The sequence below is a fragment of the Entelurus aequoreus genome, linkage group LG13 (assembly GCF_033978785.1).
Source record: "Entelurus aequoreus isolate RoL-2023_Sb linkage group LG13, RoL_Eaeq_v1.1, whole genome shotgun sequence".
Classification (NCBI taxonomy): domain Eukaryota; kingdom Metazoa; phylum Chordata; class Actinopteri; order Syngnathiformes; family Syngnathidae; genus Entelurus; species Entelurus aequoreus.
Genome location: NC_084743.1, coordinates 15,033,089 through 15,050,720, shown reverse-complemented (window position 1 = coordinate 15,050,720; position 17,632 = coordinate 15,033,089). Strand labels below are relative to the sequence as shown.

The 17,632-nt window shown below is 35.4% G+C and overlaps 1 protein-coding gene across 1 annotated transcript in view; it reads left to right on the top strand.

Moving 5' to 3' along the window:
* Positions 1–17,632, top strand: part of thsd7ba (thrombospondin, type I, domain containing 7Ba) — a 517,449-nt gene that overhangs the window by 483,568 nt on the left and 16,249 nt on the right. The window contains exon 24 of the mRNA XM_062067490.1: positions 1,291–1,464. Within this exon, the coding sequence (XP_061923474.1) occupies positions 1,291–1,464 (174 nt within the window). The remainder of the gene's footprint in view (positions 1–1,290; positions 1,465–17,632) is intronic.

The following is a 17,632-nucleotide window of genomic DNA, read 5'->3' as shown; positions in this document are numbered from 1 at the left end:
TGCAGGATTTACGGTATATATTTTGTTCAGTCTTATAGGCAGCAGAGAATAAGGAAGACGTTGGTAGTGTTTCTTTCTGTTAATATTATTATTAGTAGTAGTTACCATTACCATATTTTTCGGACTAAAAGGCGCACTTAAAATCCTTTAATGTTCTCAAAAATCGACGGTGCGCCTTATATGCCTAATGTACGGCATAATTCTGGTTGTGCTTACCGACCTCGAAGCAATTTTATTTGGTACATGGTGTAATGATAAGTGTGACCAGTAGATGGCAGTCATACATAAGAGATACGTGTAGACTGCAATAGGATGGCAGTAAACAACACCAAACACTTTAAATGTTCCATTGAACACTCAAAAATCTGTCAAAATGTTTTTAGTAGGACTTTGGTAAGCTATGAAGCCGCACCGCTTGATGGATTGTCGGAGCATTAGACATACCAGTATTATTATGGTGTGTGTATAAGCTTTTTGAATGGTTATTTATCGGATTTTCTGGGCAGAATAGTGCAGCTCCCGGACTTGTGTTTACGTAAGCGCGCCGTTGTTCGTATTCTCCCATCCAGCCTGCAAGTTAGGCAAAATTGCTCAAAAAGGAACTGCACTTTTTTGGGGGGAATTTTACCTCATTCGCAATACCTTACATACGACAAGAACACATGGGGTTTTTCTTTTTTTATGCATTCTAAATCATAAATAAGCGCTAGCAAAAGTCAGCTAACAATGGAGCCAACAGGAGTCACCCTACCCCGCCTATAATGTGCTTTAGAAATATCCAAAAACCTCCATTGATGTTTTATATACACGCTGTAAGTATATATGTAATGTAGTAACATTCATAAAAACATGTATTATTTACATATTTTACTCACTTTAAGCAAACGGCGGCGTATTAATTTCACAGACGCATCACAACAGCAGTATCGCTAAGTGCTGAACAAGATAAACTATGAACATAATAAAACAATCCCTTACTGAACAATGTCTGCTCTCACGGGGATTTTATCAATTCCTGTTTAGATGAAGAATTAATCATAATCCTCATGCAGGTGTTTTAAGAAAAAAAAAGTGACGCAAACCAGCGTCTTTTCGTGTCGAAATTCTCTCAAAGAAAAGGGGGTCGGAACCAAACGCCCTTTTGTGTCGTTCTCGCCAATACCTGGTCTAAATTGGCTGTCAAAGTGTCCCGACTTGTCGGATTACCTACTCAGACGTCTCATGTCCAGGTGAGAGGCCTGATTTATGATCTACGATGAACTTGCATAACGTATTTTCTCCCGCCCTCAGGAGACTGCCATTTGGCGGAGTGGTCATCCTGGAGCGCGTGTCAGCTGACTTGCGTGGAGGGACGCAGCTTCGAAACCACAGGACGTCAGTCCCGCTCCAGAGCTGTGATCGTTCAAGTTGTGGAGAACCAGGACGCCTGCCCGAGACAAGTGTTCCAAACGCAACCTTGTAAAGGTACCGAAACTAACTTTTCAGCCACTTTAGGTCAGAAAATGAGACGTTTGGACGGTGACATGATGACGTCATATGTCAAGAGGTGTCAAAGTGGTGTTCACTGAGGGCCACATCGCAGTCATGTTTGGCCCCAGAGGTCAGATTGTAATAGTGAATACTATTTATCAGGTTCAAACACTGATGACGTCTATTAAACAGACAAGAAGCAAGGAATCATGCAGAGACAGAGTTCAATTTGGCTCAATGAGGAGAGGCGTTTGGGATCGCACGCTCAGTTACAATCGCCCACCGCGCTCTGAGCTAACAGTCCCTCTATTTATTTGGGAGGTCCCTGGTTACATCACTGAGGCCGCCTCTAAAAGGAGTGGCCACACATTTCATGCAAAGAGAGCTTCCGGTACGCACAATACGTGACGGAATGTGCTGGGGGCCTTGTGGTTGCCTCGACTCTGCTTCGTCTGCGTGCTGTCGTCTTATCTTCGTTGAGGTCCTTGAAGTCTTTACCGGCTATTAAAGAGTGATTCCGTTGGTAATTGAAAGTCATTTTCCCAACACTGATTAAATGGACATATTTAATTGTATTCTAACAAGGGTGTGTTTTTAGGTTCCTTTGTAACCAGTACAAAATGTAGGTCTAAGTGCGACCTACATAGAGGTTTTTGTTTCATGTCTCTATGACCTTCCTAGTGGGAGTTACAGGCAGTTTTCTTCCTAGGGGGGCGCTAAAGCGCAATTTAGATTTTTGGGGTTAGGTTTTTTTCCTAAAGTGTTTGGGGCACGTTTTTCTATGTGTGTGTCAAATTTGGTGAGTTTTGAAGCATGTTAAGGGGGGCAAAGTAGTGCGCAAAGCTGCGGAATAGTGTATTGTGTGTAGAATTTTGAGGGAAAAAAAAGAAATAATTTGTTATAAGTTTTTATTATTATATTATATTATTATATTATATATATATATTATATATATATATATATATATATATATATATATATATATATATATATATATATATATAATATATATATATATATATATATATATATATATATATATATATATATATATATATATATATATATATATATATATATATATTATTATATTATTATATTATTATTTATAATTTTTTATAAGGTCAAAGTGGTTTTCACTGAGGGCCACATCGCAGTCATGTTTGGCCCCAGAGGTCAGATTCTAATAGTGAATACTATTTATCAGGTTCAAACACTGATGACGTCTATTAAACAGACAAGAAGCAAGGAATCATGCAGAGACAGAGTTCAATTTGGCTCAATGAGGAGAGGCGTTTGGGATCGCACGCTCAGTTACAATCGCCCACCACGCTCTGAGCTAACAGTCCCTCTATTTATTTGGGAGGTCCCTGGTTACATCACTGAGGCCGCCTCTAAAAGGAGTGGCCACACATTTCATGCAAAGAGAGCTTCCGGTACGCACAATACGTGACGGAATGTGCTGGGGGCCATGTGGTTGCCTCGACTCTGCTTCGTCTGCGTGCTGTCGTCTTATCTTCGTTGAGGTCCTTGAAGTCCTTGGCTGTTAGCCGGCTAAAACAAAGATGACATCTGTGGCTGAGGCCACCCCTCAGACAAGAAGTTTTGTCCTTGCACAGATAGAAAAAGTACAACTTGAGCACAATAGCTAATAACTATAGCAACGGACTTTAAGCATTAGAGTTGTGTGATAAATTACACTTAATTATTCTAACACTATTATTACACCATTTTTGTATGCATTTTATGAGTAGATTTTCTGTCTGGAGCCGCAAAAACTTAAAAGTTGTATATAAGTGTTATAATGAAGACAACACATGACGTAATTGTCTATATTAGCTATATTAGCCTACTATCAATCTGACTTTAAAAGTCTTATATAAGTGTTATAATGAAGGCAACACATGACGTAAGTGTCTATATTAGTTATATTAGCCTACTATCAATCTGACTTTAAAAGTCTTATATAAGTGTTATAATGAAGGCAACACATGATGTAAGTGTCTATATTAGCTATATTAGCCTACTATCAAAATGACTTTAAAAGTCTTATATAAGTCTTATAATGAAGGCAACACATGACGTAAGTGTCTATATTAGCTATATTAGCCTACTATCAAACTGACTTTAAAAGTCTTATATAAGTGTTATAATGAAGGCAACACATGATGTAAGTGTCTATATTAGCTATATTAGCCTACTATCAAAATGACTTTAAAAGTCTTATATAAGTGTTATAATGAAGGCAACACATGATGTAAGTGTCTATATTAGCTATATTAGCCTACTATCAAAATGACTTTAAAAGTCTTATATAAGTGTTATAATGAAGGCAACACATGATGTAAGTGTCCATATTAGCTTTATTAGCCTACTATCAAACTGACTTTAAAAGTCTTATATAAGTGTTATAATGAAGGCAACACATGATGTAAGTGTCTATATTAGCTATATTAGCCTACTATCAAAATGACTTTAAAAGTCTTATATAAGTATTATAATGAAGGCAACACATGATGTAAGTGTCTATATTAGCTTTATTAGCCTACTATCAAAATGACTATGTGTCGCAGGCTGAAGCAAATCTTCGTTGACAGAAAATGTTGAAATGTAATATTTATTCTACACATTTTTACAACATTAGAAACTATTAGTAAATCAGACGCTGCTTAGAAGGTGAGATAACTACTGGAAATGACCGAAGGTATAGATGTGTGTGTCCAAGTTAAAGGAAACCACAGGCTGTCTTCTTCTAAAAGATTTATCACAATCTTTGGCAAGCCGGGTTACGTTTGCTGTGGTCTGGAACAACGTGGCACACAAACAACAAGCAGAAATGCAGCCAGTATTACATACAGATAGTGTGTCATGAAACATGTAAATATAAATTAAATACACATATACTTGGTTAATATTCAAGGCATGAAATGTATATTGAGTATTTGTTGGCACTTTTTGAAAGGTTGTCGGATTTTATGGGCGGAATAGTGGAGCTCCCGGGCTTTTATTTACGTTTATTTAATATTTAGAATGCATTCAAAAAAATGATTCATGATAATTCCCCTTTAAAGACTGCATGCACAATTTCACTGATAGTAAATGCCATTTTATAGTTTGCACACGCTTTGTTGGGATCTTATTCGATCAGGCGTTGTCTGTTCTAACCTCATTAAACATTTCTCATCAGTGCACACCAAATCACTTTAAGGTTTAAAAAAAATAATAATGCAATACTTACTTTCCCGGCTGATTAATTACATACTATATAGTATGTAATTAATATGAATTAATTAATTAATTAATTATTCATATTAAAGAGTGATTCCGTTGGTAATTGAAAGTCTTTTTCCCAACAGTGATTAAATGACATATTTAATTGTATTCTAACAAGGGTGTGTTTTTAGGTTCCTTTGTAACCAGTACAAAATGTAGGTCTAAGTGAGACCTACATAGAGGTTTTTGTTTCATGTCTCTACGACCTTCCTAGTGGGAGTTACAGGCAGTTTTCTTCCTAGGGGGGCGCTAAAGCGCAATTTTGATTTTTGGGGTTAGGTTTTTTTCCTAAAGTGTTTGGGACACGTTTTTCTATGTGTGTGTCAAATTTGGTGAGTTTTGAAGCATGTTAAGGGGGGCAAAGTAGTGCGCAAAGCTGCAGAATAGGGTATTGTGTGTCGAATTTTGAGGGAAAAAAAAGAAATAATTTTTTATAAGTTTTTATTATTATATTATATTATTATATTATATATATATATATATATATATATATATATATATATATATATATATATATATATATATATATATATATATATATATATATTATTATATTATTATTTATAATTTTTTATAAGGTTTTATTATTATTCTTTATTATTATTCCGCACCGTTGCGCACTACTTTGCCCCCCTTAACATGCTTCAAAACTCACCAAATTTTGTACACACATCCAAACTCGGGTAGAGCACACTTTAGTAAAAAAAACCAAACCCAAAAAAATCCCAATTGCACTCTAGCGCCCCCTAGGAAGAAAACTGCCTCTAACTCCCACTAGGAAGGTCGTAGAGACATGAAACAAAAACCTGTATGTAGGTCTCAGTTAGACCTACAATTCATAATTTCACTTCTTCGGGCGAAAACCAACAGGAAGTTGGCAATTTCCCCTTCAAGACAAAAAATGACTAAAAACACTCATTTTTGATTTTTGAGCTGTAATTTCACCCCCTTAAAATACTTCAAAACTCACCAAAATTCTCACACACATCGGGACTGGTGGAAACTGCGATCCAAAAAAAAACTGAACCCCAAAACTCAAAATTGTGCTCTACATAATTTTTGGAAAAAACAGAGAAAAAACTGCTCCTCAGAGGAAAACTCTGACAAAACTGCTTGTAACTTCCGGTAAAAAAATAAATAATGCAATACTTACTTTCCCGGCTGATTAATTACATACTATATTAAAGAGTGATTCCGTTGGTAATTGAAAGTCATTTTCCCAACACTGATTAAATGGACATATTTAATTGTATTCTAACAAGGGTGTGTTTTTAGGTTCCTTTGTAACCAGTACAAAATGTAGGTCTAAGTGAGACCTACATAGAGGTTTTTGTTTCATGTCTCTACGACCTTCCTAGTGGGAGTTACAGGCAGTTTTCTTCCTAGGGGGGCGCTAAAGCGCACTTTGGATTTTTGGGGTTAGGTTTTTTTCCTAAAGTGTTTGGGGCACGTTTTTCTATGTGTGTGTCAAATTTGGTGAGTTTTGAAGCATGTTAAAGGGGGCAAAGTAGTGCGCAAAGCTGCGGAATAGGGTATTGTGTGTCGAATTTTGAGGGGGAAAAAAGAAATAATTTTTTATAAGTTTTTATTATTATATTATATTATTATATTATATATATATATATATATATATATATATATATATATATATATATATATATATATATATATATATATATATATATATATATATATATATTATTATTATATATTATTATATTATTATATTATTATTTATAATTTTTTATAAGGTTTTATTATTATTCTTTATTATTATTCCGCACCGTTGCGCACTACTTTGCCCCCCTTAACATGCTTCAAAACTCACCAAATTTTTTACACACATCCAAACTCGGGTAGAGCACACTTTAGTAAAAAAACCAAACCCAAAAGATCCCAATTGCACTCTAGCGCCCCCTAGGAAGAAAACTGCCTCTAACTCCCACTAGGAAGGCCGTAGAGACATTTAAAAAAAAACTGTATGTAGGTCTCAGTTAGACCTACAATTCATAATTTCACTTCTTCGGGCGAAAACCAACAGGAAGTTGGCAATTTCCCCTTCAAGACAAAAAATGACTAAAAACACTCATTTTTGATTTTTGAGCTGTAATTTCACCCCCTTAAAATACTTCAAAACTCACCAAAATTCTCACACACATCGGGACTGGTGGAAACTGCGATCTAAAAATAAAAACGAACCCCAAAACTCAAAATTGTGCTCTACATAATTTTTGGAAAAAACAGAGAAAAAACTGCTCCTCAGAGGAAAACTCTGACAAAACTGCTTGTAACTTCCGGTAAAAAAATAAATAATGCAATACTTACTTTCCCGGCTGATTAATTACATACTATATTAAAGAGTGATTCCGTTGGTAATTGAAAGTCATTTTCCCAACACTGATTAAATGGACATATTTAATTGTATTCTAACAAGGGTGTGTTTTTAGGTTCCTTTGTAACCAGTACAAAATGTAGGTCTAAGTGAGACCTACATAGAGGTTTTTGTTTCTTGTCTCTACGACCTTCCTAGTGGGAGTTACAGGCAGTTTTCTTCCTAGGGGGGCGCTAAAGCGCAATTTGGATTTTTGGGGTTAGGTTTTTTTCCTAAAGTGTTTGGGGCACGTTTTTCTATGTGTGTGTCAAATTTGGTGAGTTTTGAAGCATGTTAAGGGGGGCAAAGTAGTGCGCAAAGCTGCGGAATTGTGTGTAGAATTTTGAGGGAAAAAAAAGAAATAATTCCATTTCACGTTGTCATTATAGGCAGCAAAGTAGCATCAGCGCAGCGGGTCTTTGAAGGCTCGTAAAATCTAAACGGTAGCACGAATCAAAACTCTTTCGTCAACTTTTAATCAGAAGGGTTCAATCTCTCTCCTGTAGCAGTTTGAAGCCGAAACGACAAACGCGCTCGGAGGAGATAACGTTTGATGTTTGGTGACCGGTTGTAACAAAAATGTTGTTTTGAAGGAGGAATAGCAAACTTCCTGTTGATTTTTGCTGAAGGATGTCAACCTATGAAATGTAGGTCTAAACCTACATAGAGGTATTTGTTTCATGTCTCTATGGCGTTCCTACCGGAAGTTACAAGCAGTTTTCCTCTGAGGAGCAGTTTTTTTCTCTCTTTTTTTCAAAAATTATGTAGAGCACAATTTTGAGTTTTGGGGTTCGGTTTTTTTTTTAGATCGCAATTTCCACCAGTCCTGATGTGTGTAAGAAGTTTGGTGAGTTTTGAAGTATTTTAAGGGGGTCAAATTAGAGGTCAAAGACGTAAAAAGGACTGTTTTTAGTAAATGTTCTGTCTAAAATGGGAAATTGCCAACTTCCTGTTGGTTTTTGCCCGAGGATGTGAAATTATGAATTGTAGGTCTAAGTGAGACCTACATACAGGTTTTGGTTTCATGTCTCTACGACCTTCCTAGTGGGAGTTGGGTCCTTTGCGCACTGAACACATGGCCCAGGATGCATTGTGAGGTGAATTGAAGCGGTCGCTAATTAAAAGTGCTTACAGTTATCCCCACTTGTGTTGGACTGCCGGTGCTCTGGGAAAATCCAATTGTTGTTGTAACAACGTTCCATCGTTGGAGTATTCATTCTATTACTTCAAATCTCCCCCCTACAAAAACTAGTGACTGCCTAATAGAAGTCGTTTCCGTGTTCTCTGCGCCGTATTGGAGATATTTTTTTCCCATCCATTAGAGTTCCACTTTACTCGGCACTCGCTCTGTTTTCTGTGTATCCTTTATGTAATTGACCTTTTTACTTGTATATGTTGTATGGTAATGCATATTTATGTTGGTATCTTGGAAAAGGCAATTGCACAATGCAAGTCTTTATGTGCGCCCGGGGGCCTCGTGTATAAAGGTTTGCTGCGTCAGCAGGGGTGAACTTTCACTGCATACGTTGGTATTTTTAGAAAATTTCACACTCTTTCAGCCATCTGCAGGGTTCACGTAAAGGTTTTCGGAGACTTCAGAATCAGCGATGGTGTCACTAGCATCAGTGGCGCACAAACAAAATCGTGATTCTTATTCATTTCAATTCTAAATGAATTGTTAATTTTCAAAAATTGATCAAATAAAATATACATATATATATATATATATAAATGTATATATGGATATGTATATATGTAAGTCAATTAATGTTTGTCAAAAATCAGCCATCTGCAGAGTTCACGCGAAGGTTTTCGGAGACTTCAGAATCAGCGATGGTGTCACTAGCATCAGTGGTGCACAAACAAAATCGCAATTCTTATTCATCTCAATTTTAAATTAATCATACATTTTCAAAAATCGATGAAATAAAATATACGTACACTACCGTTCAAAAGTTTGGGGTCACATTGAAATGTCCTTATTTTTGTACTTTTCAATGAAGATAACTTTAAACGAGTCTTAACTTTAAAGAAATACACTCTATACATTGTTAATGTGGTAAATTACTATTCTAGCTGCAAATGTCTGGTTTTTGGTGCAATATCTACATAGGTGTATAGAGGCCCATTTCCAGCAACTATCACTCCAGTGTTCTAATGGTACAATGTGTTTGCTCATTGGCTCAGAAGGCTAATTGATGATTAGAAAACCCTTGTGCAATCATGTTCACACATCTGAAAACAGTTTAGCTCGTTACAGAAGCTACAAAACTGACCTTCCTTTGAGCAGATTGAGTTTCTGGAGCATCACATTTGTGGGGTCAATTAAACGCTCAAAATGGCCAGAAAAAGAGAACTTTCATCTGAAACTCGACAGTCTATTCTTGTTCTTAGAAATGAAGGCTATTCCGCAAAATTGTTTGGGGTGACCATATATATATATATATATATATATATATACATATATATATACATATATATATATATATATATATACATATATATATACATATATATATATATATATATATATATATATATATATATATATATATATATATATATATATATATATATATATATATATATATATATATATATATATATATATATATATATATATATATATATATATATATATATATATATATATATATATATATATAAGTCAATTAATGATTGTCAAAAACCAGCCATCTGCAGAGTTCACGCGAAGGTTTTTGGAAACTTCAGAATCAGCGATGGTGTCACTAGCATCAGGGGTGCACAAACACAATCGCGATTCTTATTCATCTCATTCTAAATGAATTATTAATTTTTAAAAATCGATAAAATAAAATATACACATATATATATATATATATATATATATATATATATATATATATATATATATATATATATATATATATATATATATATATATATATATATATATATATATATATATATATATATATATATATATATAAATGTATATATGCATATATATATATGAGTCAATTAATAATTGTCAAAAATCAGCCATCTGCAGAGTTCACGCAAAGGTTTTCGGAGACTTCAGTATCAGCGATGGTGTCACTAGCATCAGGGGTGCACAAACAAAATCTCGATTTTTATTCATCTCAATTCTAAATTATTTATACATTTTCAAAAATCGATAAAATAAAATATACATATATATATATATAAATGTTGAAATTCAAAAATCGACTTAAAAAAAATATATATATAAAAAATATATATATAAAAATATATATATATATGTATAAAAAATATATATACATATATACAATATAACTAAAACTATTCATACTTACCAAAACGTCCCATGTGTGTTGTCTGCAGGAGTGTTTTCATGTTCATTTGTACGTGCTATCGTAATGTTATAAAGCTAGCATTAGCTAGTATGCTAACACATTTACGAGTGTCTGTGTTAGTATTATTAACTTACAACGGCATTCTTTTTATATAGTTCCAGTCTCACCAATTCCTCAGTAAATACACCAAAACCTCACCGTGGAATTATTGAGTCGGTTTAGCTGATTGGAGAGCTAGCTTCCGCAGCTAGTGAGTCCATGACGATGACTTCCGTTTTGTTTGATCCGCCATTTTACTGCCCTGTTAAAAACACGTTTGGAAACAATTAAGGTATGTAATTTACTATGTAAATTACTCATTTCACAACGTATATATCTGCGGCTTAAAGTCCTGTGCGGCTAATATATGGAAAAGATTGTTTTCTTCTAAAATTTAGTGGGTGCAGCTTACACCTCGGTGCGCTCCATAGTCCAGAAAACACCCCGGCCACCAAGTGAGGTAACAATATATGACTTGATTACTTTTTCCCAACACTCCACACCACAGCGGGGCCACAGTTCACAGCGTCACGTACTGTAATTATGCGGCTTTCACTAAACTGAGGCAAAAGGTTAAATGCTGATTTGCAGCGTTGTTAATAGCGTTAATAATGGCTTTGCCGTAGTAATTTAAAATTGATACACAGGCCATTATTAAAAAGGTCAATATTCCAATCGTAAAAAGGCCATAGCTGTTTCATCACATGCCAGTGAAATATTGAGGACCTGCTTTATGTCTGACTCAAGCTGCTTTACATGTGAATACTGTCCATTTTGACATGTTTTTTTTTTTTAATTTTTGCCTATCGTCCACAATCATTATGGGAAACAAGACGACGGATGTATTATTTTTTTAATGCATTTTAAATATTTAAAAAATTCTGCCTATAGAGACGTCAGGTTCAAACACTGATGACATCTATTAAACAAGACAAGAAGCAAAGAATTAAACATAGACAGAATTCAATTTGGTATGGTAACTTCAAAAAAGGGTCATTAGAATAACACACAAAGTGTGCTGCTATGAACATACCAATCCATTATTTATAAGTTCTAATGTGTTAAAATTTTCAGATATTGTGTTTTTAAAAACAATGGAAATTATATTTCGAGTAAAGAACAACAGCCTTCCAGCTCGTATTCTTAAGTTATTTCAATTAAGAGGAGAAAACTTTAATTTACGGGGGAAATATTGATTTTTGAAATAGGTAAAGTAAGAACGAATATAAAATACAAATGTATTTCAGTTTTGGGGTTAAATGGTAGAACAAGCTCAGTGATGAGCTGAAGACATGTAGTTCTTTGTTAAGGTTCAAGAAAACCTTGATAGGTGAAATAATTGAAAATTATGAAATATAGTAACAATTATTTTCATCCCATTTTTTATTTTTTTCCAGGCAATCTTATTTTCAGTAGAGGTTTAGGATAGGCAAATATAAGCTTTGGCTTCAGCCTATTCCTTTTTCGGTCATTCTTTTTCTTTTCTTTTCTTTTTGTGTGTAAATGTGTCTGATTGTTAAATATGTCTAATCTGTACTGTTAATCTGGTCACACAAAACGGTCAATGGTTGATGGTTGATTGTATGACCCGAAATAAACTTATTTCATTCATTCAATTTGGCTCAATTTGAGGAGAGACGCTTGGACATCTGTACCCTTGTACAGTGTCATTACGCTCTGCCAAAAGATTGTACGCCTCCCCCGTTATTTGGACTTTCTCTGACCACGTGACAACAGCTGCTTCTAAGGGACGAGGGTCGTAAACAGCCATCGCCTTTGATCACAACAGTTCAAAAGAAAAAGGTCGTAAACAGTTCACAGAAAAGGTCGTAAAAGAAATCAAAAAGAGGTTCGTAAAACTGTTGAAAAAGGAGGTTCAAAAAGAGGTCGTCTGGATCTTGGCCAGATCCTGCCTTCTCTCCGCTTTGTAGTCCATGGGTTAAAACTAGGGATGTCCGATAATGGCTTTTTTGCCGATATTCCGATATTGTCCAACTCTTAATTACCTATACTGATATATACAGTCGTGGAATTAACACATTATTATGCCTAATTTGGACAACCAGATATGGTGTCATTACGCTCTGCCAAAAGATTGTACGCCTCCCCCGTTATTTGGACTTTCTCTGACCACGTGACAACAGCTGCTTCTAAGGGACGAGGGTCGTAAACAGCCATCGCCTTTGATCACAACAGTTCAAAAGAAAAAGGTCGTAAACAGTTCACAGAAAAGATCGTAAAATAGTTCAAAAAGAGGTTCGTAAAACAGTTGAAAAAGGAGGTTCAAAAAGAGGTCGTCTGGAACTTGGCCAGATCCTGCCTTCTCTCCGCTTTGTAGTCCATGGGTTAAAACTAGGGATGTCCGATAATGGCTTTTTTTCCGATATCCGATATCCGATATTCCGATATCGTCCAACTCTTAATTACCAATACCGATATATACAGTCGTGGAATTAACACATTATTATGCCTAATTTGGACAACCAGGTATGGTGTCATTACGCTCTGCCAAAAGATTGTACGCCTCCCCCGTTATTTGGACTTTCTCTGACCACGTGACAACAGCTGCTTCTAAGGGACGAGGGTCGTAAACAGCCATCGCCTTTGATCACAACAGTTCAAAAGAAAAAGGTCGTAAACAGTTCACAGAAAAGATCGTAAAAGAGTTCAAAAAGAGGTTCGTAAAACAGTTGAAAAAGGAGGTTCAAAAAGAGGTCGTCTGGAACTTGGCCAGATCCTGTCTTCTCTCCGCTTTGTAGTCCATGGGTTAAAACTAGGGATGTCCGATAATGGCTTTTTTGCCGATATCCGATATTTGATATTGTCCAACTCTTAATTACCGATACTGATATATACAGTCGTGGAATTAACACATTATTATGCCTAATTTGGACAACCAGGTATGGTGAAGATAAGGTCTTTTTTTTTTTTTAATATCAAATTAAATAAGATGAATAAATTAAAAACATTTTCTTGGATAAAAAAGAAAGTAAAACAATATAAAAACAGTTACATAGAAACTAGTAGTTAATGAAAATGAGTAAAATGAACTTTTAAAGGTTAGTACTATTAGTGTGCTTACGGACTGTATCCCTTGCAGACTGTATTGATATATATTGATATTAGGGATGTCCGATAATGGCTTTTTGCCGATATCCAATATTCCGATATTGTCCAACTCTTTAATTACCGATACCGATATCAACCGATACCGATATCAACCGATATATGCAGTCGTGGAATTAATACATTATTATGCCTAATTTGGACAACCAGGTATGGTGAAGATAAGGTACTTTTTTTTAAAAATAATAAAATAAGATAACTAAATTAAAAAAAAATTCTTGAATAAAAAAGAAAGTAAAACAATATAAAAACAGTTACATAGAAACTAGTAATTAATGAAAATGAGTAAAATGAACTGTTAAAGGTTAGTACTATTAGTGGACCAGCAGCACGCACAATCATGTGTGCTTACGGACTGTATCCCTTGCAGACTGTATTGATATATATTGATATATAATGTAGGAACCAGAATATTGATAACAGAAAGAAATGGGGGGAGGGAGGTTTTTTGGGTTGGTGCACTAATTGTAAGTGTATCTTGTGTTTTTTATGTTGATTTAATAAAAAAAAAATTTTAAAAATCAAAAAACGATACAGATAATAAAAAAACCGATACCGATAATTTCCGATATTACATTTCAACGCATTTATCGGCCGATAATATCGGCAGGCCGATATTATCGGACATCCCTAATTAATATATAATGTAGGAACCAGAATATTAATAACAGAAAGAAACAACCCTTTTGTGTGAATGAGGAGGGAGGTTTTTTGGGTTGGTGCACTAATTGTAAGTGTATCTTGTGTTTTTTATGTTGATTTAATTTTAAAAAAATAAAATAAAAATAAAAATAAACCAATACCGATAATAAAAAAAACGATACCGATAATTTCCGATATTACATTTTAAAGCATTTATCGGCCGATAATATCAGCAGGCCGATATTATCAGCCATCTCTAGTTAAAACAATATATTTTTGTTGATTACAATACATGAAAGAAAACAGAACACCTTCATGTTGCTTCCCCCCCTACAACCCGCGGCTCTAGAGCCGCATGCGGCTCTTTAGCGCCGCCCTAGTGGCTCTCTGAAGCTTTTTAGAAAATGTATGAAAAATGGAAAAAGATGAGGGGAAAAATATATATTTTTTGTTTTAATATGGTTTCTGTAGGAGGACAAACATGACACAAACCTCCCTAATTGTTATAAAGCACACTGTTTATATTAAACATGCTTCACTGATTCGAGTATTTGGCGAGCGCCGTTTTGTCCTACTAATTTTGGCGGTCCTTGAACTCACCTTAGTTTGTTACATGTATAACTTTCTCCGACTTTCTAGGACGTGTTTTATGCCACTTTTTTTTCGGTCTCATTTTGTCCACCACACTTTTAACGTTGTGCGTGAATGCCCAAAGGTGAGTTTTGTTGATGTTATTGACTTGTGTGGAGTGCTAATCAGACATATTTGGTCACTGCATGACTGCAAGCTAATCGATGCTAACATGCTATTTAGGCTAGCTATATGTACATATTGCATCATTATGCCTCATTTGTAGCTATATTTGAGCTCATTTAGTTTCCTTTAAGTCATCTCAATTCAATGTATATCTCATGACACACTATCTGTATGTAATATGGCTTTTAATTTGTTGTGGCTCCAGACAAATTTGTTTGTGTATTTTTGCTCCAATATGGCTCTTTCAACATTTTGGGTTGCCGACCCCTGAACTACACAGTGGAGTTTTACAAGCATTCTTCTTGGTAGGTTCAAAGACAGCTTTTGTTTTTGCTTCTCACCGGGCACTCAATGTAACACAACATTTTTGTGATAACTTAGAAACAATTATTCTAACAAGTCCCCCGAAAAATAAACATCCAAACACCTCCATTTGGGGCTTATAAACATGACGTAAGTATAAATGTTATGTGGTGACAGGCACATGTATGATAACATTTAATATTTATGTTTTTTGATCATTTTAAGCATACACTGCGCATTAATTTCATGATTGGATGTAAACGCAACTTCCATGAAATGCTCAGCCATTGACAAACAAGGACGGGGCGAGGGTCACCACTTTGTCAACAAATAAGTGAGCAAATTGTCAAACAATTTAACATTTCTTAACCAGCTATTGCAAAGAATTTAGGGATTTCACCATCTATCAAAAGGTTCAGAGAATCTGGAGAAATCACTGCACGTAAGCGACGGTACTACGGACCTTTCGATCCCTCAGGCGGCACGGCATCAAAAAGCGACATCCGCGTGTAAAGGATATCACCACATGGGCTCAGGACCACTTCAGAAAACCACTGTCAGTAACTACAGTCGGTCGCTACATCTGTAAGTGCGAGTTGAAACTCTACCATGCAAAGCCGACGCCATTTATCAACAACACCCAGAAACGCAGAGCTCATCTAAGATGGACTGATGCAAGGGTGTGAAAGTGTTCTGTAGTCTGACAATTTTTTTAAAAAATTGGGAAACTGTGGATGTCGTGTCCTCCGGAACAAAGAGGAAAAGAACCATCCGGATTCATTGTATTCTGTTTTTATGTACAAACTACACAACGTGCCAACTTCACTGGTTTTGGGTTTTTGTATGATAATCAAATTCATCGGTCGTTGTCAGCCATCGTTGCATATGGCCCTCAATAAAAACGAGTTCGACACCTGCGGCTTTCAACAACAATTTTGCTAATACTTCTGTCATATTCAGGCCATGAGATGTAAATAGATGTATTTTTGGCACTTTTTAGATGTTTTTAGAATGCTTTAACCCTTGTGTAATGTTCATATTGTTGTTACTCAGCCAGCTCAACATTATTATGTTCAAATACTGAACAGATGTTTATTGGGATAAGGTAAACATCTGTTCAGTATTTTAACATAAAAGTGTTTGATTGTGAGGCTTTAAAAGCCACAAAATGCAACGGGTCCATCAGACCCACAAACGCTGGCTGAGTAACAACAATATGAACGTTGCACAGAAAAATTTCTCTGCCAGTTTCTGCATCCCACAGGGATTCTTCTTTTGTGTTTCTGCACCTGCGGTTCCCACACAAGGTTGCAACATTGTTTGTCAACACTGGCTGCTCTCATTTTCTCGCACATTTGACCCTCTTGATGTCCTGTGTACCTACACTCTGTCCTCCTCCTGTCTAGGCCTGCCGTGTGTGTGTGTGTGTGTGTGTGTGTGTGTGTGTGTGTGTGTGTGTGTGTGTGTGTGTGTGTGTGTGTGTGTGTGTGTGTGTGTGTGTGTGTGTGTGTGTGTGTGTGTGTGTGTGTGTGTGTGTGTGTGTGTGTGTGTGTGTGTGGGGGAGTGTGTGTGTGTGTGTGTGTGTGTGGTACACAAAACATCAATGTCCACACTTCTATTAGCCCCGGGTCCAGTGGACCCGGACATCTTATATGTAATAGAAATGTGTAGGGGGGGTGTATGGTGAGTGGTCTTTAAATATGTATTCTGATATATGTTCTTCACAGAAAATGAGCCAAAGTCAGTGAGTTTCTGTCAGTTTCAAATACTGATGACATCTATTAAACAAGCCAAGAGGCAAATAATCAAACAGAGACAGAATTCAATTTGGACTCAATATATTGAGGAGAGTCGCCTTTACACTGTACCCTTGTACAGTATGTTAGCACGCTCTCCCAAAAGATTGCATGCCTCCTTATTTTATTTTGAAAAAAAAAAAAAAAAAAAAAAAAAAAAAAAATAAATTAAAAAATAAAAAATAAAATAAAAAAAATTAGTAAAAAAAATTAAAAAAATTGGACCCTCCCTGACTACCTGGCCACCGCTGTTTCCAAAGGACAAAGGTCGCAAAAAAGTTCACAGAAAAGGTCGTACACAATTCACAGAAAAGGTCAGTTCAAAAAGAGTTCCATAAAATAGTTCAAAAAGAGTTCATAAAATACTTCAAAAAGAGGTCCATAAAATAGTTCAAAAAGTGTTTGTAAGATACTTCAAAAAGAGGTCCATAAAATAGTTCAAAAAGTGTTTGTAAAATACTTCAAAAAGAGGTCCATAAAATAGTTCAAAAAGTGTTTGTAAAATACTTCAAAAAGAGGTCCATAAAATAGTTCAA